We start from the raw sequence: 25,724 nt of genomic DNA, 5'->3' as shown, positions 1-25,724 counted from the left end.
GGGACAAACCTGGTCACCACAACACTCTGGGGGGGGGATGGATCTCTGGGGGGGGCACAGCTTCAGAAACAAAAACTCCCCCAAGTCCAAGCCCACATGCTTTAAAACTCTTTACTTGTGTGCTTTCCATAAATAAAAGAGAACAACTGCAGCTCCCTTAGCACTAGGGTGAGAAGAGCAGCATGGCCAGGGGATGCAGGTGAGGGACGCTCCAGGTGCAGTTCCCAGCGGGACAGCAAGGAGGCAGCTTCCAGATGCCTCCCTCCCTGGATGACAGAGCGGGTGTCGGGCACAGGCAGGGGAGCCCCACGCCCGGCTGCGCCTCAGGGCTGACATACTGTCAAGCGGGCCCAGCTCCCATTTGGCTCCGTGTTCTCAGAGGCTCTGGGCACTCCAGGCCTCAGCGTCCCTGGCTCTAAGGTGGCCCTTTCCTGGGTATCACTATCTCCGACCCAGCGCGTGCCAGGCCTGCCCTGGCCACACACACACACAACTGACTCCAGGCTCCTCCTCCCCCGGGGCCTCACTACAGGCACGGCCAGGGCCCTGCGCCCTCCGACCCGGGCAGAGGGGGCCAGGGTACCAATGCCATCTCATCAGCTGCCAGCGTGGGACCTGGCACAGGGTGTCAAGCGGGCGAGGGGACCTGGGTCGGTCTCGAGGCCGGTCCAGCCAGAAGCCCGCCAGGCCTGCTGTCAGGGGAGCTGGCGTGCAGAGGCAGCGTCACTGGTCCTTGGTGGTGTCTCTGAGTCCACTCTCGGCGCGGAGCAGCTGGCTACTGGCCTCATTGTAGGCGATCCAGTGCTGCAGGTCCTCCGGGAGGTCAGGGGGCTCCACCTGCAGAGGGGAGGGGTGAGGCCCAGCAAGCTCGCGCCCTGTGGTAAGGAGGCTTCATTTCCCCCACTGCTGTGTCTGCCCCAGCCGCTCTCCTGCCCCCTGGCCCACCAAGAGCCCCACCCCGTGCCCACTGTCCCTCCCCCAGCACATCTCCTATTACCACCTTCCTCTCTCCATGCAACCTGCTGGTACCAGGCTGACCCCCCACCCACCCCAGTTCTCCTATAACCAGGCAGGAGCCCGAGGGGCTGGTGGCTACAGAAGGCCCAGGACACTTGCTGCCCGGAAGGGGAGGAAGCAGAGACAGAGATCTGGCCAGGGAGCCCCGCCTCCAGCGAGGTGCTGCATGGAGCTGTCTGAGCCCTTCTCCTCCTCTCCTGCACCAGAAGGCCTGGGCTCCCAAGTCAGCTGGGAGCGGTCCCCTCCACCCCTCCCCCACCCAGGCCTTCATGAGTTCAAGGAGCCTGCCGCGGGGAGAGCTGCTGAGATGGGGAAGGCTGGGAAGACGCCCAGCACCTCAGACAAGGGGGCGGACACCAGGCCGGGACGGGAGGGACGGCCAGGCTCACAGGGCTGTGCTGCACACTCAGGCCGACCCCTCCACGCCCAGGGCCACCGGGCCCTCCCCAGGCCAGCCTCGCTTCCATGACCTCCTGACACTGGGCTGGGGTGACTCCCGGCCACCCCTGGCCATGTGGCAGAGGGTAGGAATCTCCCCTCCATGCTGCCCTAGCTCTGTTGTGCCACCACCCCCCTCCGCCAGGTCTCCACCCAGGGCCCATCACCTCTGGGCCTTGTCCCCCACGGCCATGAGCCTTGGTGACTGCTGCGAGGCTGCACCTGGGGCCAGAGGGTGGACTGGCGGCTGGGCACGCCTGGCATCTTCCAGAGAGCCTGCTGTGGCAACCACCGCCACCTGGTCCTCCCCAGGGCCATGGTTGCCATACTGCAGCGGCTGGCTCTGGCTCGGGGCTGGGGCAGCCCAGGGGAGGGCCCTCGGGGCCCGGCTGGTGCCCAGCAGAACTTTCTCCCTAAGGACAAACGCCTGCGGGCCTCTGGGGTGGTCAGACCGCGCGCACCGGTCCACTCCAAAGTGTGTCCCCAGGACTTCTAGCCACCACTGCTAACTGCGCCCCGGCTGCACCCCACGCGGGGAACTGGAGCCCAGAGAGGGTGGCTGGGCCCTCCAGGCCACACCGCACCATGACTCAGATCTCCTGGGGGGAGACCCCGGTCCTGGAAGAGGGAAGGGGGGAGGGAGGGGACACCCCACGAGCCGGGTTCAGAGGTCCCGGGGCGCCGGTGGGTGAAAGCCCGGGCCCCCGGGGCGGCGGCGCGCGCCGGGCCGGCCGCTCACCCTTCGCTGGCACAGGTGCTGCACCACGCGGTCCGGCGAGGCGCCCACCACGTGCTGGCGGGAGCGCAGCAGGGCGCACACGAAGCCGTCGCGCAGGCTGACGAAGCGGGCCTCCAGGTAGAAGGCGCGGTCGTCCCAGCCCAGCAGGCGGGTGCGCACCTCGAAGGGCTCGAACAGGCGGAGCGGGCGGCGGTAGCGCGCGCACGAGGCGGCCAGCACGCCGCGCGCGCCCAGCCGGCCCAGCGCGCCCAGCACGCCGCAGCGCGCCAGGTGCGCGGCGCGCGCCACGTCCGCCTCGCGCAGGTAGCGCGCGTTGTTCATGTGCAGCAGCAGGTCCAGGTCGGAGGGCAGCACGCGGCTGCCGTAGCGCTGCTCGGCCAGCAGGTCGCGGACGCGCGGCTGCAGCAGGCGCGCGCGCAGCGCGGCGCAGGGCACGCGCACCAGGTACCAGCCGTCCAGCAGCGCGAAGAAGGCGAGCGCGAGGACCAGCGCGGCCACCGGCAGCTCCACCATCGCGGCGGCCTGGGCGCGGGTCCCGCGGCGGCGGGGCGCGGCGGGGCGCGGCGGGGCGCGGCGGGGCGGCGGAGGAAGGGCGGCCGGTAGCCGGCCGGCCGCGGAGTCCGCCCGCAGCCGGCTGCGGCGCGGGGCGGGGCGGGCGGGCGGAGCGTACCACCTGGCCAGGCCGGCGCGGGGGGGGGCAGGCGCGCCGGCCGCAGCGCCGCAGGCTCGGGCGCAGGAAGTCCCCCCTCCCCGCGTCCTCGATGGTTCCTCCCGCGCCCCGCCCTCCGGCGCCGCTCCGCTCCTCCCCGGGTGGGGCCGGGCGTGGCGCGCGCAGCTCCACAGCGGCCCCTGGCGGCCGCGCCCGCCGCTGCAGGAGCGGGCTCGGGGGTCCCGCCCCCTGCCGGCGCGGGCCCCGGGCTGCAGGCCGCAGCTGCTGGGGTCCCCGCACCCCTACCCCGCAGGTCCCCGCCCGTGCACGCTGCGGTCTTCACCCGAGGACTTGGCCCCAGCCCTCGCCCTTCACACATCAGAGACGCTTTCCTGACCTTTGCCCCTCTCGAAACCGAAACGGGAGCAACTCAAGTCAGGGGTGGGAATGATCCAGCGGCTGGGGGGGGGGGGTGTGAACCCCGGCCGGGGTCGGCCTTGGGGCTGCAGCACGCCGGCCCAGAACGGCAGGCTGCTCCCCCCCCAAGGTCTCGCTGGCACCGTCCGCCATCCCTGCCCTCTAGGGGTCTCTGGTGGCCCCGTCATCCAGTGACCCGCAAGGCCAGCCTCTTAGGCCTGTGAGGACTGGAGGGGTTCTGGAGTCCTGCTGCCTTCCGGAAGGTTCTGGACTTGCTGCTGGCTAACCCCCCCCCCCCCATGCGTGCCTGGCCTGCAGGCTGCAGTGGGCCTGACCGCCCTCCAGGGAGCCGTGGGGGCCAGCCCTCTTCCCGCGCCAGGCAGGGCTGCGCAGCGCTTCAGCTGCACCAGGCAGGGTCTTTGCTTCCGCAGTGCACCCCCACCCCGGGAGCATCAGGGTGGGATCTGAATGTCTGGGGTCCCTGGGAGCAGCTTGGACAGGCCTGGCTTCTCAGACCCTAATTGTCCTCTCCACACATTGCTCACACACTTCCCTGTAAAAACCCACTGTGTCCTCAGGATAGGGGACTGAGGACACGTCCTTCGAGCCCATTGGCCACTGCCCTGATAATGCTGTCCTCTGTGTCCCACCGTGCTAGGAGACCATGGCCCTGGAGATAAGGAAGGTGGGGAGCTAATAACACTTGTACCACCTTCCGGGCCTCCCGGCGCCAGGGCCCACCCAGTGTCTGCTCCCTCCCACAAGCTCTCCCTGTGAGGGGAGCCTAGCATGCACCTCGCCGTTACAGAAGTAGGGGTGCCTGTCTCCCCGCTGGACCCTGGGGCCAGGGCCTATCAGCCTCGTTGGCCACCAGATCCCACAGGAAGTAAAGGCAGGCCTCCCCCCCCTACCCCGTCCCTCACAAAGGCCGAGCAGCTTGGGGTGGGTCGTGGCAGTCCCAGTGGTCAGGTGGGGCCCTGTAGGTCCTGAGCCCACTGATTCCCTCAGCTCCAGGGGAACCAGGCGGGGTGCAGGACGTTAGGTGGGGGGTCATGCTCACAGAAGAGCCCAGCATTGCCCGCAGAATAAGTCCGACAGCCTAAGTTGTAGGGGCTACTGCTTGGGTTCAAGGCTAGAAGATGCTCTGACTGGGAGCTGCCAAACCAAATGCCAAGAGCAGTTCTAGCGGCCACAGTCCTTGGGGCTGGCCTGCCCTGGCAGCCTGCCTCCGACTGGCTTCTTCCCATCCTGCCTTGGCTCCACCCCACCAGGGGAGCGGCTGGGAATCCTGGTGGCTTGCTTGCCCATCTCAGGCCCAGGAAGGCCTCTCACCTGTCAGTCAGGCCTTCCCCTCTTCCCCTCACCCAGGCTAGAACAGTTCATTGTGAGGAAGTCTCAGCGTGTGTATGACTCTGGCTCTGACTCTGGCCTGCAGGCCCCTGGGGGCACCAGTCCTGCGCATGCCCAGCTCTGGGGAGGAGGAACCGCTCCGCTGGGGAGAGGCGGAGGCTGGGGCCCTTCTATGGACGGAGTCCTGCCCCAAGAGGCCCCTGGTACTCCAGGGGACTCTGCCCGGCCTCAGATCCTCTTCTCTGACTTTATTTTGCTCTCCCAGCCCTTCTCACTAGCTGGCTAGACTTGCCCACTGTCTTGTAGGCTCCTTGATCTGAGGGAGACTGGGACCCAGAGCTCCCCACAGGAGTCCTGGGACAGAGCTGGAGGGGGACAGCCAGCAATTATGGTCATCAGATGCTGGCCTGGGGAAGGTGTGTCCTCCTGGCCGGCCCCTGAGGCCACACGGGGTGGGCATCTGCCAGCTTCTCCCCAGGACGACCTCTGTCCCACTGGCAGCTGGGCTGCCCCAGGGTTCCAGCCTCCAGCTCAGGACGCAACCTCTCTCTCCCATTTTGTGAGCCTCTGGGGCGGAGGCTGGGCTTCGGGAGGGGTGGGGGGCGCTGGCCTAGTCACTGGGGCCCCTTGCGGCCTTTGAGTGTTCAGTGCGGGCTTCCAGCTCCCAGAGCACGGGTCCCTGCCTCACTGCAGAGGAGATGAGAGCTCCCAGGACTCAGAGATCAAGGCAGAATGCTTGTGGCTGCACAGCAAGGCGGGCAGTCTTGAGATGCCGTCCTACCTCCTGCCAGTGGCCACACATTCGCTTCTGAGTCCGGAGCTGTGTGCGGTGCTCAAGGACAATCCGCTGCCCTGGGCAAGGCCCAGGAGCAGCTGGGCTCGGAGGGGTGTGTAGGGACAGAGGCTCAGTGGACTCACCCACAGGCATTTATTAAGGACCTGCCGCGAGAGCTGCTTGCTCCTCCCTTCCGACCTCCTCTCTAGGACCTTCAGGACCTCACAGCCCTGCTCAGACCCTGTTCTGCTCAGTCCATCTCAGCTCAGCCTTCTCTGGGCCTCTCTGAGAGCTGCCCATGGGGATCTGGCTCAGCTCCCGGTGCTGGGGGGGGGGGGGAGAAATGGGGAGGGGGGAAAGGGGGGAAAGGGAAGGCATCCGGTGCAGGCAACGGTGCCTGAACAGAGGTGACAGCCGGGTCAGATCTGGGACTGTCAGGCTGCAGCCTGAGCCTGCAGCTGGCTGCCAGCCATTCCGTGTCTGTAGAAGCCAGCCTTCCTGGCTTCTGGTGGGCTCTGGGCTGAAGTCTGGAGGGGACCTCAGAAGGGGCAGGGAAAGGGGCCAGGCCAGACGTCTGGGACCAGGTGCCCTCAGGAACTGGGAAAGGCTCCCCTCACTGGGCCTGGTGGGTGTGAGCAAGCCCTGGTCTCCTCGCCCGCCCCGTACGTATGGGCTGCAGTGGGGCCCCAGAGCCTACAGCCGGCCCGTGCCGCACAGCAGCAGGCTGCCCAGCACGGTGAGCAGCGCCAGCGCGGTGGCCGGCTGCAGAGCGTGGGCCCCACTGGCATTGCACAGGTCGGTGGAGCAGCAGGTGATGTTCTTCTTGCCCACGTAGTAGTTTTCCGCATCATCCACACATTCGGAGGTGCAGCCCTTACTGATGAGCGTCACCAGCCCGATGGCACCTGGTGGGACACGGGGACCTCTGGGTGAGGCCAGGACCACGCTAACCAGCCTGTCCCCTGCCCCGCCCACTGTCCTGGGAGAGTGGGAGACCTAGGCTGTGGCCCTCCAGAAGTGCTCAGAGGGTGAGCGAGCACAGCTGGGTGTCTGGTGGAGATGCGTGGTTATGGGCGGATGGGTGGAGGCTGAGGTCAGTGTGGATAGATGGACAGAGCAAGAACAGAAGGAGAGACCAAAGTCTGGGGTCTCGAGTCCCTGCTGGCCAGGGTGGGGAGTCAGGGTCTCAGGTCTCTGCTGGGGGGAGCTGGGGTCTCAGGTCTCTGCTGGGGGGAGGGAGCCGGGGTCTCTGGTCTCTGCTGGGGGAGCTGGGGTCTCTGGTCTCTGCTGGGGGGAGCTGGGGTCTCAGGTCTCTGCTGGGGGGAGCCGGGGTCTCAGGTCTCTGCTGGGGGAGCCAGGGTCTCAGGTCTCTGCTGGGGGGGGAGCTGGGGTCTCAGGTCTCTGCTGGGGGGAGGGAGCCGGGATCTCAGGTCTCTGCTGGGGGGAGCGGGGTCTCTGGTCTCTGCTGGGGGAGCCGGGGTCTCAGGTCTCTGCTGGGGGGAGGGAGCCGGGGTCTCTGGTCTCTGCTGGGGGGGGGAGCCGGGGTCTCAGGTCTCTGCTGGGGGAGCCTGGGTCTCTGGTCCCTGCTGGGGGAGCCTGGGTCTCTGGTCTCTGCTGGGGGGGGGAGCCGGGGTCTCAGGTCTCTGCTGGGGGGAGCCTGGGTCTCAGGTCTCTGCTGGGGGGAGCCTGGGTCTCTGGTCTCTGCTGGGGGGGAGCCTGGGTCTCAGGTCTCTGCTGGGGGAGCCGGGGTCTCAGGTCTCTGCTGGGGGTGGGGAATCAGGGTCTCAGGTCTCTGCTGGGGAGGAGCCTGGGTCTCTGGTCTCTGCTGGGGGGGAGCCGGGGTCTCAGGTCTCTGCTGGGGGAGCTGGGGTCTCAGGTCTCTGCTGGGGGGAGCCTGGGTCTCAGGTCTCTGCTGGGGGGAGCCTGGGTCTCTGGTCTCTGCTGGGGGGGAGCCTGGGTCTCAGGACTCTGCTGGGGGAGCCGGGGTCTCTGGTCTCTGCTGGGGGTGGGGAATCAGGGTCTCAGGTCTCTGCTGGGGGGAGGGAGCCGGGGTCTCAGGTCTCTGCTGGGGGGGAGCTGGGGTCTCTGGTCTCTGCTGGGGGAGCCGGGGTCTCAGGTCTCTGCTGGGGGGGGGGAGCCTGGGTCTCAGGTCTCTGCTGGGGGGAGCCTGGGTCTCAGGTCTCTGCTGGGGGAGCTGGGGTCTCAGGTCTCTGCTGGGGGGAGCTGGGGTCTCAGGTCTCTGCTGGGGGGAGCTGGGGTCTCAGGTCTCTGCTGGGGGGGAGCCGGGGTCTCAGGTCTCTGCTGGGGGGGAGCCGGGGTCTCAGGTCTCTGCTGGGGGGGAGCCGGGGTCTCTGGTCTCTGCTGGGGGGGGAGCCTGGGTCTCAGGTCTCTGCTGGGGGTGAGCTGGGGTCTCAGGTCTCTGCTGGGGGTGAGCTGGGGTCTTAGGTCTCTGCTGGGGGGAGCCGGGGGTCTCAGGTCTCTGCTGGGGGGGGAGTCAGGGTCTCAGGTCTCTGCTGGGGGGAGCCGGGGTCTCAGGTCTCTGCTGGGGGAGCCGGGGTCTCAGGTCTCTGCTGGGGGGGGGAGCCTGGGTCTCAGGTCTCTGCTGGGGGGGGCTGGGGTCTCTGGTCTCTGCTGGGGGAGTCGGGGTCTCAGGTCTCTGCTGGGGGGGTAGCTGGGGTCTCAGGTCTCTGCTGGGGGGAGCTGGGGTCTCAGGTCTCTGCTGGGGGGGGCAGCCGGGGTCTCAGGTCTCTGCTGAGGGGGGCTGGGGTCTCTGGTCTCTGCTGGGGGAGTCGGGGTCTCAGGTCTCTGCTGGGGGGGGAGCTGGGGTCTCAGGTCTCTGCTGGGGGGAGCCTGGGTCTCTGGTCTCTGCTGGGGGGAGCCGGGGTCTCTGGTCTCTGCTGGGGGAGCCGGGGTCTCAGGTCTCTGCTGGGGGAGTCGGGGTCTCAGGTCTCTGCTGGGGGGTAGGAGCTGGGGTCTCAGGTCTCTGCTGGGGGAGCCGGGGTCTCAGGTCTCTGCTGGGGGAGCCGGGGTCTCAGGTCTCTGCTGCGGGGAGCTGGGGTCTCAGGTCTCTGCTGGGGGGAGCCGGGGTCTCAGGTCTCTGCTGGGGGGGGAGGGGAGGGGGCGCCGGGCACTCACGCACGCGGGACGTCCAGCACTGGGTCTGGCCCGCGGTGCAGTTCTTCACATTCAGGCAGTCCTGGTTGCTCACCTGGGCCGTGCATGAATAGCACTGCAGGGCAGCACCTGTGGGCAAGGCAGGGGTTCAGAGGCTGCCCAGCCTGTGTGTGCCGAAAGTCACCGGGCAGGAGGTGCAGGGAGGAGGCACCGGGCAGGCTCTCGGGCCTCCCCCCACACCCAGAGCAGAGGAGGCTGCAGGGGTGCAGGTCGCATGGAGACCCCTCCCTGACCCCCTGTGCTCCTGGGCACCGGGACACACAGGTCCTGGTCTAAGGTCAGCCCGCCCCTCCGCCCCAGCCGGGTCTCCCTGGTGTCCACTGTGGGCCCCTGGGCGGTTCTGCTGTCTGGGGCTGAGGATATCAGCTCCTAGGGCGTCTGGACGAAGTCCCCCCGTAGAGCAACCGAGCTGGGTGCCAAGCACACCCCAGCCCCACACTGGTACCCCAAACATTGCCCTGTTTGATTCTCTGGTGGCTTGGGGGCTGTTTTCATGGAACCCCACTAACCTGAAACAGAAACTGAGGCTCTCCAGGAGCACTTGGGGCAGGACCCTGCCAGCGCCCCGCCCCGCCCTGCGGGGGCAGCAACCCAGGGCTGGGGTCCTCCCTCAGAACACCCCGCTGTCCTCCTCATGCCTTTCTTCTCGCCTCTGTGGGTGTTTCTTACCTTGTGAATTTTTGCCCTGGGCTTCCAAGGGCATTGGGCGGCAGGCTGTCCGTCAGTGGGTCTGCCTGCCTCTCTGGGAGCCAGGCCCAGTGGCCTCATCTGCCCTCCACGTCTGCCTCTCACAGGCTAGGTTAGCAGCGGGGCCTTGTTCTAGGAAGCCAGAAGCTCCCTTCCTCCTCCGGCCCCAATCCTTCCCCGTCCTCCTCCGCCCCCTGCCTCCTCCCTGCTCTGTCTGTTCCTCTGGTCCCTTCCAGCCTCCCTCACTGGCTCTTCCCCTGTGGTGGCCTAAAGTCTCACCTGGCTGCAGAGCCAAGCCAGTGGCCACCAGAACGAGGAGGACAGCCTTCATGGTGAGGACTGGGGAGCAGGCTGCAGGAAGCCTTATATGACCAGAGCTGGCAGGGGAGGCTCCCTGGGCCCATGAGGGCCTGGGCTGGGCTGATTTCCATCTCCGGTCCTCCCAGCTGCCCCTCCCACTCCCCATGCCTTGCTTTCAGCCCCTGGAGGGTGGGGCCCCAGGGCGAGACCTCGCTCCCTGCAGGAGGACTTGGATGGAGTTCTCAGGCATCCCCACCAAGCCCCCCATGTCACAGGGGGAGGCCGGAACGGGGAGGCCACCCGTGCCCCAGATCTGGTTAGGGACAAGGGCACATCCTAGGGCCCTGTGCTCTGCATAGAAGCAGAGCTGCCTCCCTGGGCTCTGTGGTCCTTGGGGTGATGGGTGCTGACCCGAGCATCCTGTCACCAGAGTGTCAGCAGACAGGGGCCATGTGGGGGACTGCCATCCCTGAGGGGGGGACCTGGAGGTCAGTCAGAGCTTGGATCTCTACAGGCTGGGCCCTGGGTCCCGGGCCTTTCCTCCAGAGTGTGCTGGGCCCTGGGTCCCGGGCTTACTCTCAAGATCTTATTTAAGCCCCTTACCTCCCTCCCCCTCCACCCTCGGAACCTTAGCTGCAAGTGAGTCGGGAAATATGTAGCTCACAGCACACTGGACCTGCTCTGTAACCCACCCTGGGTCCTGAGAGACCAATATGGCTTTCCTGGGCAGAATGGAGAGACAGAGGTCAGGCCAGGGGTCAGGCCACCTTTCCCTCTGGCTCCTTGACTGTTGGGTGTGATGTCCCTGGCTGCCTGTCTCTAGCAGAGTCCCCAAGCCCTGTGGGTCAGCCCTCCACTGCCAGCCTTGGTCACTGAGGCTGCGGTTTGTCTCTGAGGATCTCAGGGCTTCCTGCCATTGTTGGCATGTGTGTGTGTGTGGGGGGGATTTGTGGTCTCTGTTGGTCTCAACCTCGCCAGGCTCTCCCTGTGACCCCTGGGCAGCTCTGGCTCTAGCTAGGCGCCTGCTGGCTGACAACCCCTTCTTACCTGCCACTCGGGTCAGGGCGGCTGACTGGCTGTCTCCCGAGAAGCGCCCTGGCTTTCCAGGGCTGCAAAGGAGAGTCTGGTGGAGCCAGCCCACGCCAGCTGCAGGTGTGCCCTGAGGTCCCGAGGGGAGACAGCACAAGGCCAGAATGACCCGGGGCTTAGGACGCCCCACCCCCTGCAGAGCCCACACACCGGCGGGGGCTTCCGCCAGGAGTGAGCATCGCTGCCTTTGGCCCTGGGGGTCTCCCCTGCCCGGCTCCCTGGCACCCCTGGTTGGTTGATGGGTTTGTCGTGGAAGTTCGGTGAGGAGCTTGGCTTCCGAGGGGCGGGGCCTTGCTTAAGTGTGTGTAACCTCCCCAGAACACCTTCCTGCCCTTCTGCCCGCTGGAATGTTCTCTGAAAACCCCTCCAGCCCGCAGGCTTGACTGCCAGTGGGTGTGGCACTCGGGGGTGGAGGTGCCCGGGGCGCAGGTGTTTCCACGTGACTGCCTGCTGGTGCCCACCCTCCCACCAGCCCACAGGAGCCGGGCCGCCCTGGGCAGGAACCGTTCCTATCAGCTTGTACACTGGAGGCACCAGGCGCCCAGCACCGGCCTGGAACACTCATTCTCCAAATATTTGCAGGTGGGGAAATGTTTGCCGATCACTTTGATATGAAGTGAGCTGTCTAAGGCAGTGGCTCTCACAACGCAGCCATGGGGGCGGTGGGGTGGATGTGCAGCTGGGCTGTCCCTACTTGGGGGTGCTGATGGTGCTGGGTGCAGTAAGCCCAGGCCCAGGGTCTGCACACCTGCAGTGCACAGGGCATCCTCTGTAGAGCCTCTGGCCCCGAATGCCAGCAGTGGAGGTCAGGTCTAAAGATGGCCGAGATCATCTAGTGACCACAGTTCAAGGGTGGAAAACCACGACTGTGACTTCCTGACGGCCCTCACCCCTGCCACACACGGACTCCAACACGGAGTCCAGATTCTCTCAGACTTAACTCTGACCCCGATCCCCACGTAGGCCGTGACCCCGCTCACACCCTGAGTCTCGGTTCTGGCCACACACTGAGCCGTGACCCCGCTCACACCCTGACTCTTAATCCTGATGTCAGGCTGAGTCCTGGTCACATGCTAAGCCCCAACCCCTGAACATACCCTGAACCCTGATTCCGACAACACTGTGAGGCCTGACCTTGATCACAGCCTGACCCACGACCTTCACTGTTCATGCCTGGGCCATGCACTGAACAGAGGCGGAGCCTAAACAGGGCCTGGGTTCTCTGGGGGTCCTGCTCCCCGGGGAGCTCTATCCCGGAGGGCCGTGGCTGCCCGCGTGCACCCCGGGTGCGGCCTTGGTATGCCTCACCCTTAGCCTGAGCCACTTCCTGAGACTCCAGCTTTTCCTGTTCCCCCCGGGGCTCCTGCCTGCGCACCCAAGCCTGCCCGTTCACATAGCAGAGGAGCTGCTCTCCCTGGGCGCCGGTCACGCTCGGGGAAGCCTCGCCAAGAGACTCCGGCTTCCCCCGGAGCGGACACACTGCCCCGCTTGACCACACATCACCTGGGCGTGAGCTTCTCATTTCACACAGAGCAAGTCTTTGAAATGGAAGACAGTATGTGAACAGAAAAATCACAACAAGCTTCTGTTTATACCACTGCAGGTTGTATCCTTTGGAGACAGGCTCCCGTAGGTCACGGGCATGCCCCAAGCTCAGCCAGGCCACTGGGCAGCCAGACGCCCCAGGCAAGCTGTGTGCGTGCTAGGTGTGATGGTGTGGAAACGTGGGTGATGTAGGAGCTTGTGTGTGCATGAGGGAGTGTCAGTGCGGGAGGTGGGCACGTGCTGTATGTGAGCATTGTGCAAGTGTGGGTGCTGTGAACTGAGACCCCTAAGCCGCTCTGGGCAGCGGGCGGAGCAGCCTGCATGACCATGGGGGGCTCAGGATGGAGAGGACTCAGGAGGGGAATGGGCAACCCAGACTGACCCTTTCCACGGCCACGCTGACCAAGTGAAGCTATCAAGGCCCATCTGGGAGGAGGCTTCTGCCCCAGGCCAGGCCAGGTGTGGTTTGAAGGCCTTGGCCCTGTAGACAGGCCAGGCCCCAGGGAACACCAGTATTCCTTTCTTTCTTTCTTTTCTTTCTTTCGCTTTCTTTTTTCTTTCTTTCCTTCTTTCTTTCTCTCTCTCTGTCTCTCTCTAGATCTCTTTCTCTTTCTCTCTCTCCTTCCTTCCTTTCTTTCTCTTTCTCTCTTTTTTTCTTTCTTTCCTTCTTTCTTTCTCTCTCTCTCTCGAGATCTCTCTCTCCCTCTCTCTCCCTCTCTCTCCTTCCTTCCTTTCTTTCTCTCTTTCTTTCTTTCTTTCCTTCTTTCTCTCTCTCTGTCTCTCTCTCTAGATCTCTTTCTCTTTCTCTCTCTCCTTCCTTCCTTTCTTTCTCTTTCTCTCTTTTTTTCTTTCTTTCCTTCTCTCTCTCTCTCTCTCTCGATCTCTCTCTCCTTCCTTCCTTCCTTTCTTTCTTTCTCTCTTTCTCTCTTCTTTCTTTCTTTCTTTCTTTCTTTCTTTCTTTCTTTCTTTCTTTCTTTCTTTCTTTCTTTCTTTCTTTCTTTCTTTCTTTCTTTCTTTCTTTCTTTCTTTTTCTTTCTTGTCTGCCGTAGGGCTTGAATTCTAGGCCTGGGCGCTGTCCCTCAGCTCTTCAGCCCAAGACAAGCACACTACCACTTGAGCCACAGCACCACTTCTGGTTTTCTGGTGGTTTCTTAGAGATAAGAGACTCACAGACTTTCCTGCCTAGACTGGCTTTGAACCACAATCCTTAGCTCTCAGCCTCTTGAGTCGCTAGGATGACAGGTGTGAGCCACTGGCACCTGGCTTCTTTCTCTCTTTCTAATTCCTTCTCTACTGCCAGAGTGAACTGGATCCTTGAGGAGACCCAAGGGTCCTGGAGAAATGCTCCACTTCATGCCAGGCCTGCCCCTGCTAGCACCCACTCCCACGTGGGAGGAGCGACTGTGTGTCCACAAGGTGGCAGCAGAGAGCCAGGCCCAGGGCTGAGCGGGCCATCCCAAGGAACCTGATAGTGTCCGGAAATCAGTGCCACCACGACCTGGTATTCTGTTCCCTCCTCTGCCAAACACATGCAACTCTGACATGCAACTCCTGACACGCAGCATCGCCCAGCCACTGAGAGCTGGAGTGGCTTCCCTCCCAGGCTCCCGACGACAGTTGGGGCAGGCAGGAGACAGGGCTGGGGCTTTGTGGGCGAGCCGTCAGAGCTCCCAGTCAGCTGGATGTCTGATTTGGCCTGTGTGAGCCGGAAGACGGGTGCCGTTGACCACAGAGGACAGGAGCAAGGGGGGATGGGAGCAAGGGGGGAGGACGGGAGCAAGGGGGAGGACGGGAGCAAGGGGGGACGGGAGCAAGGGGGGAGGACGGGAGCAAGGGGGGAGGATGGGAGCAAGGGGGGAGGACGGGAGCAAGGGGGGAGGACGGGAGCAAGGGGGGACGGGAGCAAGGGGGAGGACGGGAGCAAGGGAGAGGATGGGAGCAAGGGGGGACGGGAGCAAGGGGGAAAGACGGGAGCAAGGGGGGAGGACGGGAGCAAGGGGGGAGGACAGGAGCAAGGGGGGAGGACGGGAGCAAGGGGGGACGGGAGCAAGGGGGGAGGACGGGAGCAAGGGGGGAGGATGGGAGCAAGGGGGGAGGACGGGAGCAAGGGGGGAGGACGGGAGCAAGGGGGGAGGACGGGAGCAAGGGGGGAGGACGGGAGCAAGGGGGGAGGACGGGAGCAAGGGGGGAGGACGGGAGCAAGGGGGAGGACGGGAGCAAGGGGGGACGGGAGCAAGGGGGGAGGACGGGAGCAAGGGGGGACGGGAGCAAGGGGGAGGACGGGAGCAAGGGGGGAGGACGGGAGCAAGGGGGGACGGGAGCAAGGGGGGAGGACGGGAGCAAGGGGGAGGACGGGAGCAAGGGGGAGGACGGGAGCAAGGGGGGAGGACGGGAGCAAGGGGGAGGACAGGAGCAAGGGGGAGGACGGGAGCAAGGGGGGAGGACGGGAGCAAGGGGGGACGGGAGCAAGGGGGGAGGACGGGAGCAAGGGGGAGGACGGGAGCAAGGGGGGAGGACGGGAGCAAGGGGGGAGGACGGGAGCAAGGGGGAGGACGGGAGCAAGGGGGAGGACGGGAGCAAGGGGGAGGACGGGAGCAAGGGGGAGGACGGGAGCAAGGGGGAAGGATGGGAGCAAGGGGGGAGGACGGGAGCAAGGGGGGAGGACGGGAGCAAGGGGGGAGGACGGGAGCAAGGGGGAGGACGGGAGCAAGGGGGGAGGATGGGAGCAAGGGGGGACGGGAGCAAGGGGGAGGACGGGAGCAAGGGGGGAGGACGGGAGCAAGGGGGGACGGGAGCAAGGGGGGGGACGGGAGCAAGGGGGAAGGACGGGAGCAAGGGGGGAGGACGGGAGCAAGGGGGGACGGGAGCAAGGGGGAGGACGGGAGCAAGGGGGGAGGACGGGAGCAAGGGGGGAGGACGGGAGCAAGGGGGGAGGACGGGAGCAAGGGGGGAGGATGGGAGCAAGGGGGGAGGATGGGAGCAAGGGGCGGGGACGAGCAAGGACTCAGCTGCAGAAAGCGGCAGGAATTGGCTAAGGTGGGGGTGAGGCAGCGCACGCAGCCCCGACGGAAGCCGAGTCTGCAGAGCCTCGGGCCGCGTCCACCTCCGCCTCCCATCCCTGCTCAGCGGTCCCTCTGGGCCTCTGCCGCTCGAGGCCCAGCACGCGGCCAGGAAGGGGCGCTGGCGGCGGCAGAGGCTGGCCAGGCCGCCCCGCTGTCGGGGGGCGGCCGAACTCGGGCTGGAGCCGGGGCGCCCCGCGGATGCAGCGAGGTGAGACCCACGCCCAGGGCTGCGGACCCCACGGGAGGAGGAGCGCTGACGGCCACCCAGAGGGCGGTGGGGGTCGGCCCCGCCCCCGGATCAGCCAGCGCCCCCCCGAGGGTCAGCCCCGCCCCCAGGCAGACAGCGCCCCGCCCCCAGGTTCAGCCCCGCCCCCAGGCAGCCAGCGCCCCGCCCCCAGGTTCAGCCCCGCCCCCAGGCAGCCAGCGCCCCGCCCCCAGGGTCAGCCCTGCCACCAGGCAGCCAGCGCCCCGCCCCCAGGGACAGCCCCGCCCCAGGAAGCCACGCCCCCAGGCAGTCATCGCCCCGCCCCCAGAATCAGTCCCCGCCCCCAGGCAGCCAGCGCCCCGCCCCCAGGAACAGCCCCGCCCCCAGGGTCAGCCCCCATACCTCTCCAGTCAGTCCCCGCCCCCAGTCAGCCAGCGCCCCGCCCCCAGGGTCAGCCCCCGCCCCGCCCCCAGGGTCAGCCCCCGTACCGCTCCAGGGTCACCCCCCGCCCCCACGGTCAGCCAGCGCTCCGCGGCCTCCCGGCGGCCACCGAGACCGAGGCCGGGTCCTCCGCCGGCCCAGAGCGTCCCGGAAGTGGCCGGGGGAGGCGCTGCGGAGCGGAGTGGCTGGCCCGGCACTTCCGGCCGGCGGTGGCGGCTCCGGGTCCGCGGTGAGTGGGTCCGGGCGGTCGCGATCGCGGGCGGGGCGGGGCGGGGCGGGGCGGGGCGGGGCGCCCGGCGGTGAGTGGGGTGAGCGCGGTGAGCGCGGGCCCCGCCCGGCCGTCGCTGCCTCGCGACCCCGGCAGCCGCCGCTCCCCTCGGGCCCGCCACTCGGCCGCCCCGGCCCCCAGCCAGCGCCGTCCCGGGACCGGCTCCGGGGCGGGGCCAGGCCTCGGCGGGGGCGCCGGCCTCCGGGACCCCGCGGGCCCCCTGCCGGACCCCTGCGCCCCGATCGGGGCCCGCAGGCCCGCGGCCCGCTCCGCTCCCCGGCGCGGCGCTCCCGGCCCCGCACGGGACCCTTGCCCGCTCCCCTGCCCAGCCATTGCAAGGCGGCGCCGGTGGCCGACGCCTGTCTCCTAGCCGCCCGGGAGGCTGAGACTTTAGGATCGCGGTTCGAAGCCAGCCCAGGCAGGAAAATCCTTGAGACTCTTATTTCCAATAAACCATGCAGAAAAGCCGGAAGTGGCGCTGTGGCTCAAGTGGGTCAGCGCCCAGGCCCAGAGTTCAACCGGAAATCCCCCCCTACACACACACAAAGGGGAAAAAAAATCGTTTCTGAAGGAAGGGTTTTCGGCATCATGAAACAGCCATGGAACCCATTTCGGGTGCCAAGCCCCTGCTAGGAAGCTTGCCAGCCCCTCAGCTTCCTACTGAAGATCCCCTCCAGGGTAGCCTTGGCTCCCTCTGTCCCCGCTGGCACCTCAGGCTCTGAGAACAGGCTCACCATGAGCCAGCCGCTGACAAGCCTGGTGTGTGTCTTCAAACGCGCCTGCCACGTTGGAATAAATGTCTTGTCTTGTTTGGCCATCTTGGTTCCATTTTTAGGCCGCTCAGGTTAAGTAGCCTTCCCCTGCTGTGCAAGGTTACAAGAGGAAGTGGGGTTTGGGAGGGAGGCAGGTGGGTGGGATCCGTGGTGGGGAGGCCTGTGTGCCTTTTCCTGGGGCATGGGATTGTGGTGCCTTGGCCTCTGGCCTTTGCCCTGCAGGGGAAGGCGTAGAGGGCGCTGAAGACTGAGCAGTGAGGGGAGTGAGGAGCGGCAAGTCCAAGCTGAGCAGCAGTCTTGTTTCAGAAGTTTCTGGTGAGTCTAAGCAATGTCCCATGCAACTGTCTGTTTTCTCCTCTGCTATCCAGTTCCTGAAGTGCGGTGGGAGAGATGCCATTGTAGGCCTGGGAGAACACCCTGTCTCATACCACCAACCCTTCATTAACTCACAACCCCAGGCCTGTCTGAGAGAAGCCCTGCCAGCATAGTACGAAGAAGGCCAGAGGGTCCAGCGTACCAAGCAGACCTGGGCAGGTCAACACTGGCCATCTCCTCTAAGAGAGGACGGGCAGCAAGTGCACTGCTGGGGCTGAGGCCCATGCACACTGGACTGGGGACACCACGGGGAGCTGAAGCAGGCGGCGGAGAGGCTGGGCTCCGCCTGGGCTCTGGGCTCTGCCCGGGCTCAGCAGACTGTGAGGATAAAGAGGCACGGCAGAGGGGAGCGGAGGCCACGGCTTGGGTCAGGCCACCCTCCCCATGGCCTCCAAGCAGGCTGCGGCGCAGGGCAGGGGGGAGAAGCGCAAGCGGGTGGTGCTGACGCTGAGGGAGAAGATCGACATCTGCACTCGGCTGGAGCGCGGCGAGAGCCGGAAGGCGCTGATGCAGGAGTACAACGTGGGCATGTCCACCCTGTATGACATCAAGGCCCACAAGGCCCAGCTGCTCCGGTTCTTTGCCAACTCTGACTCCAACCAGGCTCTGGAGCAGCGGCGCACCCTGCACACGCCCAAGCTGGAGCGCCTGGACCGGGTGCTGTACGAGTGGTTTTTAGTGAAACGTGCCGAGGGCGTGCCGGTGTCCGGCCCCATGCTCATCGAGAAGGCCAAGGACTTGTACGAGCAGATGCAGCCGGCCGAGCCCTGTGTGTTCTCCGGAGGGTGGCTCTGGCGCTTTAAGGCCAGGCATGGCATTAAGAAGTTGGACGCGTCCAGTGAGAAGCAGGGCGCTGACCACCAGGCGGCTGAGCAGTTCTGCGGTTTCTTCAGGAGCTTGGCCGAGGAGCACAGGCTGTCCCCAGAGCAGGTTTACAACGCCGACGAGACAGGCCTTTTCTGGCGGTGTTTGCCCAGCCCCGGCGCAGATGGTGGGACGGTGCCCAGCCTCAAGCCGGGCAAGGACCGGCTGACCGTCCTGTTGTGTGCCAACGCCACCGGCTCGCACAGAATCAAGCCCTTGGCCATCGGGAAGGGGGGTGGCCCTAGAGCCTTCAGGGGCATACAACACCTGCCCGTGGCCCACAGGGCCCAGGCCAGCGCCTGGGTGGACAAGGAGATCTTCTCTGACTGGTTCCACCACGTCTTCGTGCCGTCCGTGAGAGAGCACTTCCGGACCATAGGGCTGCCCGCAGGCAGCAAGGCCGTCCTCCTGCTGGACAGCTCCCGGGCCCACCCAGCTGAGTCGGAGCTGGTGTCTGACAACATCTTCACCATCTTCCTGCCCGCCGGCGTGGCCTCCCTGCTGCAGCCCATGGAGCAGGGCATTCGGAGGGACTTCATGCGGCACTTCGTGAACCTGCCCGTCACCCTGCACAGCTTCCACGCCCGCCACAGCGCCAACGACACCATCTTCAGTGTGGCCTGCGCCTGGGAGGCCGTGCCCAGCCAGGTCTTCAGACGGGCCTGGAGGAAGCTGTGGCCGGCGGTCGCGCTGGCCACAGGCTCCTCGGAAGAGGTGGTGGCGATGGTGACAGAAGGCCACAATGCCAAGCCTCACCACAAGGCCTTTGCCCACATCCTTGGGCTGAAGGCAGGCCCGCCCCGCCCAGGCAGCAGGCCTCAGGACAGCGAGGCCTGGGGGCGGAGCGCCCGGAGGGAGGCCGTGCCCGAGGCCACTGGGCCCGCAGAGCAGGCCGAGAGGGACGGTGGGGAGGACGAGGCCGCCTGGGAGCAGGCGGCCGCTTCCTTTGAGGCCGTGCTGTGCTTTGCCGAGCAGCAGCCGTGCTTCACTGAGCAGGAGGCGGAGCAGCTGCGGGCGCTGCACTCAGCCTTCCGCCAGCGGCGGCAGCTGAGGCGGCAGCGGGCCGCTCTCCAGGCCGGGGTCAAGCCCGAGGCCTTCCAGGAGCGCCCTGGTGCGGGCACACCCACGGCCCACTCGCCCTTGCCTTGCTCGTCCGCAGCCGGTGACAACGGAGGCCGTCCCAGCACCTACCTGGCCGCGGTCCCCGCGGCTCTGTGATTGTAGAGGGCGCGGTTGTGGGGCTCCTAGAATTGTCACACCCAAGTGTTCTAGCCAGTGTAGCTTCTGCTGTGTTACCTGCCCCCTGCTGGCGGGTGGTTGTCACGTTCGGATGGCCTTGGCCCGCAGAGGTGGGGCCTCTGGGAAGCAGGTGCTTCCCGTCGGCCGCGGCTGGCTGGGCTTCCGCATGGCAGCCGAGGCAGCGCTTCTCATTCCTGGGTTTACCAGCTCCTCACCGGGGACCTGGGGCCAGGTGAGAGCTGGGGGGGGGGTCTTGGGAGTGGTTGGCATTCTTCTGCCCGCCCAGGCACGGAGGGCATCACTGCCAGCACAGCCCCGCGTTCCCGCGTTGTGTGTGTGTGTGTGGGGAGGGGTCGCTTAGTGCATGTGTGCAGGTGATAAAATCCTGGCATTTTTCAAAAGCCCCGTGTTGCTTCTTTGGGACCCGGGGCTCATGGCATATTGCTGTCATCCCACTTCTGCGTCTGTGTTTCCTGCCAGCTCCGGATCACTAAGGAGGCTGTTCACTTGCGGTAGGTTGAGGCACTGCGGGAGGTCAGAGGTCAGGTGTTGCCCTTTTGCCGGCAGCATCAGTGCCGGACACCGGGGGAGGATGGGTCCCTCTGGGGTGGGGGTGGGGGCATGGCGGAGCCCCTGCAGGTCCGTATTCATCAGACTCACCGACCTCATGGCTTGCTCCTTCCTGTCCCGGCCATGCTGGGATGTCTGGCCTTGGCACTTTGCAAAGTCAGCAGCCTTCAGCTTGGCCCTTGAGGGGCCTGGGAGGAGCAGGAAGCCAGGCTGTGCCGCCTTCCTCCCCGCAGAGCGGCTGGCAGCCCTCGGGGCCTGCACCGGAGGTGTGGAGAGTAGCCTCAGTGCGCATGGTCTGTGGAGGCCCGGAGCCTCTGCTCAGCCCTGAGCGCCGGGCTGGGGGCTGGCTGGGCCCTCAGTCTCCCTGCTGCATCCTGAGTGCCCCCCAGGACCCCCAGCGGCCTCTGGGCACACCAGCCTCGTGAGCCTGTCCTTCTCAGTCTGAGGCCGACTCACTGTGCTGGGCGGCCACCTCTCTTTCCCTTCCCCTGTGGCTCTTGAGGTTCTGGGGAGCAGTGTCACCTCTGACCCCCCCTTTTTTTTTAGTAATGGGGTTTGCTGAATAGCCAGGCTCGCAGCCCTGCCTCTGCCTCCTGAATGCCGTGAGCACAAGCTGTGCCACAACACCCGACTCCTCCCCTGCACTGTGAGCTGGCCAGCTCCTCTGTGTCCTCGCAATGAGAGGCACGGCCCCAGCCCCGCCAGGCCCCCTGGCGGCTCCCTCCCACCCCGGGGCCTTTCCTTCCGGCTTGCCTCCCATCCGTCCCCCGCCCCAGGACTGCTCCTGCGCCTCTCAGGGCCCTGCAGGCTGCTTCCTAGGTGACTGGCAACCCTTACCCTGCTTCCTGAGGGTCTGGGTGAGGAGGGCCCCCATCCTGCAGTCACGTGCTGTCCACTGTCAGGGCGCACGGTACTGCTGGACGCGGGGAATCGGGGCTTCCAGGTCCAGCTTCCTTGATCTTCTAAGACTGCTCTGAGGATCCCAGCCCCGGCGCCTGGCAGAGGCTAGGCAGTCAGTCCCAGTCTGCACTGCTGGCCCCGTGCAGGCTCTTCAGAGCGGGAAGATCACTGTGGCCAGCATCTGGCTGGAGAAGGGTGACCCTGCCCAGGAGGGCCTGGCGTGGAGGAGCAGACGTGCCTGCCGTGTTTTTAAAGACGTGCTCTTCCCAGGCAGCAGCCCAGGTCCGTGGCTGGTGGGTGGGCTAGCAGGTAGTGGGAGGGATGGATAGACAAGAAGGAGGTTGCAGGACCAGGTCTTTGGAGGCCGCTGGGTGTGGCTGGGCTGGCTGAGGGAGAGCCGCTCTTTCCCTCCCCCCCCCCCCCCCCCCCCGTGCCACCTCGGTCAGGATTGCTGGGCTGCCTGACAGCGGGGGAAGCTGGCCCAGAGTCGAGAGCCTTGCCCAGCTCGGCGTAGCCCACTTCGGGGCCGAGGCTGGCTCTGGAATCAACCCCACCCGGGACATGTGGGTGGGCTCACCCTTGGGTGAGCCTCAGTTTTCTTATTGGAAGGACAGCCTGTTCTCTGGGGGTGGCTTGGAGGCTCAGGCGCTTCTGGGCCAAACAGGACCCTCTTGCCATACCTTTGTGGCTTAGTGCCTTCAGAGCTGTGAGCAGTGTGGCCTGGGAGTCCCTTGGGGGTAGGGTGTGCTGCACACCTGCATGCCTGCGTGCATCCTTTTGCCCTTGACAGCTCTCAGGAGCCAGGCCTTTGGGGTTGTGCACAGGAGTTCACAGCTGGATGAACCTGGTGGGTTGGAGGAGGAAATAGGTCAGCTGACAGGCGCTGAGGGGAATGCCTTGTCCCAGCCCCTTCCGCTTCCTTTCTGCTTCCTGGTTGCCATGGGTGAGCAGCCCTTCCACCAGGATGCTTGGGATGCTTCTGCCTTGCCACAGGCCTAAGAGCCGTGAAGCCAGCCGAATATGGACTGAAACTGAACCAGACCAGAATAAGAACCCTTCCATTGGTCTTCCTAAGGACACGGGCCAGGCTCAGGGTGAGAACAACACGCCCGATCCCAAGGACACTGGTCTTCAGGGCAGATCCATGCTGCCCCCTGGCCCAGGCAGAGGGGATGAGTGCTGGGCCTGGATCCTGGGGACTCTCACTCATTGGATCATGGGTGTGTGTGTGTGTGTGTGTGTGTGTGTGACGCACACAGCTTGTGTGTGGCAGGGCCACAGATCAGAAGTGTCACCAGGCTTGCCCCAGCAGGAGGTGTTGAGAGGCAGTGCGCTTGGGTACAGGCTCCCTGTTGGGTGCCCTGGTCTCAGGCCCCCTGGGCAGCAGGTCACGGTAGGCCTGGGCTGTGGTTTTGTGTGGTGGAGCTTGGCAGGCCTGAACCACGTCAGCCCTCACAGGTGCCCCAAGCGGGGAAAGAGTGTGGGATGAATGGAAAGATGGCTGCTGGGGGAGGGCTCTCCACACATGGGACCCCACTTTCACTACACACATGAGGCCAGTAGCCCTTGGGGTGGCCATTCTGCCCCGGGGGAGACCCTTCCTTAGCTGCGATGATTCTGAGCACATGGGTGCTGGTGGTTGTGAGTGGCCCTTCCACAGAACCCTGTGTGTGCTGCTGACCACATGCAGATGACAGTGTATGTGTGTACACGTGTGTGTTAGGAGGCTGCAGGACCCCACCAGCCCCACGCCTGGCGACCCTTCCCTCACGCCAGCCCCTCCAGCCTGGCCAGACCCCTGCCTGAGCCATCTACCCTGCTCCCCTAGAAAGGACCCAGGGCTGCTTTCCTGAAGGCCTAGTAGGCTTGTGCCAGGGGCTTGAGCACTGGTGTCCTCTTCTTTGTTTTGGCAGAGTTAATAGAAAACCTGAGAATCCTACAAACTACCTGGAAGCCTTGGACCATCTGGTCCCCAGACACTGATGACCTCACATGGTGCTGGTGATGGCCAGCCTCAGCTGACCACCCCACTCCCCACCTCGGCTGCCAGACCCCGCCCAGCCTCTGCCTGTCCTGGGCTCCTCCCCAGTGGGTGCTCAGTAAATACCCCGGACGAAGGACCCCTGTGGTCCCTGGATACCATCCTCATGGCCCACGCTGGCCATCTGCCGCCACACTCTGTGCCACCCAAGTGCCAGGCTCTGGGGCTGGGAAGGTGGCTCAGCGGTAGAGCGCTTGCCGCGCACGCATGAGGCCCTGGATTTGATTCCTCAGCATCACATACACAGAAAAAGCCAGAAGTGGCGCTGTGGCTCAAGCGGTAGAGCGCTCGCCTTGAGCTGAAGAGCTGAGGGACAGCGCCCAGGCCCAGAGTTCAGGCCCCACAATTAAAAAAAACAAAACAAATGCCAGGCTCTGCCCTTTGCCTCAGCCAACCAGGGCACATTCCGCTAGGTGCTGCCTCTCGAGGGGAGCCAGCCCCCCTCAGCCACCTTGCTGTGACCAAGGGCTTCTAATTGATTGGATTTTATTTGCAGACATTAAGTGGTGCTGTGAGCTGACAGGCCGCTTCCTAGCTGGCAAATGGGATCAAAATGTCACTGTGAGTTTTTAAAAGCTCTGGCCTCCCCCCCCCCCCCCGCGACCAGTACTTGATCCTGTGCCAGTCTTGGCATCAGCTGACGACCTCTACCCACCCCCTTCCTGCCCCCTTCCTGCCAGCCTGCTAGACTGTCCCACGGCTGACCTTCCTCGCCGCCCTCTCCCTCACCGCCCTCACCTGCCCCTGCACCGAGTCCTCTCCTCTCCCCATGCACTGTGAGTTCCCTTAGGGTGTCCACAGACCATTTGCATGCTGAACCCAAAGGGGTTGCTGCTTACTGAAACAAGCCAGCTACGGGAGGAAGTGATAGCAAGTCACACACCAGTGAAGTTCCTCAAATCAGAAAACTCGGGGTGGGGGGGAAGAGAAAGTGCAGCGTGGGCGCCCTGCCCGCGTGGGTCTGTGTTTCATGGGACAGTGCCTGCTGGGGAGAAGGGGTGGCTGCACAGCACCCTGATTGGAACCAAGGCCACCAGCAGCCTGACCTGGGGGCGGATGGTGAGTGGGTTCTGGAGCTCCGAGGTGAGGACAGGGAAGCCCCGTCCTCTAGGAGGAGAGGCTGGAGCCACCACGAGCCAGCAGCACCCTCAGCAGCCCTACAAGGTCAGCCCAGGGCAGAGTCAGTCTGGGACCTGGGACCATGGCCTGAGAAACCACTCGGGACATGGAGGGAGGGCGGGCGGGGGAAGGGAAGGATGCCTGTTGTTTTCCTCTCATCTCCCTGCGCTCCTGCTGGCCAGTCTAGCTGAAAGGCCTTCCTAGAAGAGCAGAGGCGGTGCCCCCGGGGCCGGCAGGAGGGTGAGGGTGGGACCGGGTGGGGGACACTGACCTCTTTGACTAAGTTGTGCCATCCGCAAAGGTTCACTGGGCACGTGGGGTGGGCTAGCTGCGCCAAACTCAGATACCAGTCCATGGGATGAGTTTATGTCTGGAAAAACCAGGAAGGGGCCACAGGGTACAACAGAGCCCTAGAGTCCTTGGCCCAGTGGGGACACAGCGGGCAGTGAGCCAGGAGTGCAGTCCCAGGCTCCAGGAAGCTGTGCAGCCCAGGCCTGTTGATGGCCACCCTACCCAGGGGTAACACTGCCCCCTAGTGCCCTTCCTTCCTCCCATTAAGCACCTGCTATATGAAAACCCCAGAAACCAGGCCCGGGGGACAGTGTCCTTGAGCAGAAGGAGGCAAATGAGGAGAGGACTTTAACACTGGCATGCTTGCCATGAGCTCAGAGGTCCAGGCTCGGCAGAAGCTAGGTCTCAGCCATGAGTGAGGACAGGGGCCAAGGACATGGTGCTCAGGATCAGGCTGGTCAGAGGTGGCAGGGGTCTGTGTGTCAGTCAGCTTTTCCTTACTGTGACAAAGTACCTGCTACAAACAACTTAAAGCAGGGGATTCGTTTGGGTCATAGTTTCAGAGTTTGGAGGCCACGGTGACACGCCTTGTGTTGGCTAGGAAGGAGAGAAAGACACAGAGACAGCCTTAACCCTAAGACCTTGTCCTCAGTGACCTGTTTCCTTCCAAGTGTGCCATAATTTAATCCATAGATCCACGTTCGATCTGAGCGCTCTCCATCCAGTCATCTCTGGGTGATTGGATCTGCCTTCAACCCACGAGCTTCACATCCAAACCATAACGCCGAGTCTGATTTCTCAGGCTTCGGCTTCTGTATTGCTGCGGCGTTGCCAGAGCTGGCTCCGTCTTATCTCGTCACAGATGGGAGGCCGCTGGAATCTGTGAAAGGAAATTAAAAATACACCGCAGCACGTCCACATCACTGGGCTCAGCCAGTGAGGCCACCCTCACACATCACTCATTCATTCACTATCACCTCTCCATCCACCCATCTGCCCATCCACCCATCTGTCTTCCCATCTGTCACCTATCCCCCCAACCTTCTACACAGCCTTCCATCTACCCATCATCTGATCATTTTCCCACTACAAATACTTCTCTCCCTCCCTCCCTGTCTATTCATTCACACAGCTACTCATCCCCTCTTCCATCCATCATCCACCCACCCACCCACCCATCATCCATCCATCCATCCATCCATCCATTCACCCATCCATCCATCCATCCATCCATCCATCCATCCATCCATCCATCCATCCATCCATCCATCCATCACTTCATCTGTCAGTCCTTCTGACAGAGCCACCTCACTGTTTCCCCCTGGGCTGCCTGGATGAGGTCTCTTTCCTTCTTGAGGACTGGAGGCCAGGTCTTTCCATGCTTAGAACCAGAATC

General features: G+C 64.7%; 3 protein-coding genes across 9 annotated transcripts; 1 reads left to right on the top strand and 2 right to left on the bottom strand.

Annotated features, from left to right (window-relative positions):
* Positions 1-97: 97 nt before the first annotated feature.
* On the bottom strand, positions 98-2,798 carry LOC138829542 (protein THEM6). The gene is made up of 2 exons (XM_070025890.1): positions 2,195-2,798; positions 98-837 (listed from the first exon to the last, which is right to left on the bottom strand). The coding sequence occupies exons 1-2, from the start codon at positions 2,705-2,707 to the stop codon at positions 724-726; spliced, it is 627 nt and encodes a 208-aa protein (XP_069881991.1). The 5' UTR covers positions 2,708-2,798; the 3' UTR covers positions 98-723.
* Positions 2,799-5,515: 2,717 nt separating this feature from the next.
* On the bottom strand, positions 5,516-9,597 carry LOC138829541 (prostate stem cell antigen-like). 2 transcript variants are annotated; one of them, XM_070025888.1, is made up of 3 exons: positions 9,526-9,597; positions 8,521-8,628; positions 5,516-6,290 (listed from the first exon to the last, which is right to left on the bottom strand). In XM_070025888.1, exons 1-3 carry the CDS (start codon positions 9,575-9,577, stop codon positions 6,079-6,081), a joined length of 372 nt encoding a protein of 123 aa, XP_069881989.1. In that variant the 5' UTR covers positions 9,578-9,597; the 3' UTR covers positions 5,516-6,078. The 2 variants fall into 2 exon arrangements, with proteins under 2 accessions (XP_069881989.1, XP_069881990.1); XM_070025889.1 differs by lacking the exon at positions 9,526-9,597 and adding an exon at positions 9,229-9,394.
* A 5,841-nt stretch (positions 9,598-15,438) lies between these two features.
* On the top strand, positions 15,439-23,251 carry LOC138829580 (jerky protein-like). 6 transcript variants are annotated; one of them, XR_011372674.1, is made up of 6 exons: positions 16,072-16,117; positions 17,298-19,639; positions 19,888-19,919; positions 21,024-21,159; positions 21,829-21,971; positions 22,791-23,251. XR_011372674.1 is itself a non-coding variant. In XM_070025947.1 (2 exons), exon 2 carries the CDS (start codon positions 17,689-17,691, stop codon positions 19,384-19,386), a length of 1,698 nt encoding a protein of 565 aa, XP_069882048.1. In that variant the 5' UTR covers positions 15,439-15,450; positions 17,298-17,688; the 3' UTR covers positions 19,387-19,808. The 6 variants fall into 6 exon arrangements, 3 of the variants coding, with proteins under 3 accessions (XP_069882048.1, XP_069882046.1, XP_069882047.1); XR_011372675.1 differs by having other exon boundaries at positions 20,880-21,159; XR_011372673.1 differs by having other exon boundaries at positions 19,810-19,919.
* Positions 23,252-25,724: the final 2,473 nt, after the last annotated feature.

This window comes from Dipodomys merriami, unplaced genomic scaffold (genome assembly GCF_024711535.1).
Source record: "Dipodomys merriami isolate MVZ:Mamm:240054 unplaced genomic scaffold, mDipMer1.0.p SCAF_174, whole genome shotgun sequence".
Classification (NCBI taxonomy): Eukaryota; Metazoa; Chordata; class Mammalia; order Rodentia; family Heteromyidae; genus Dipodomys; species Dipodomys merriami.
This window is presented reverse-complemented; position numbering and strand designations above follow the sequence as displayed.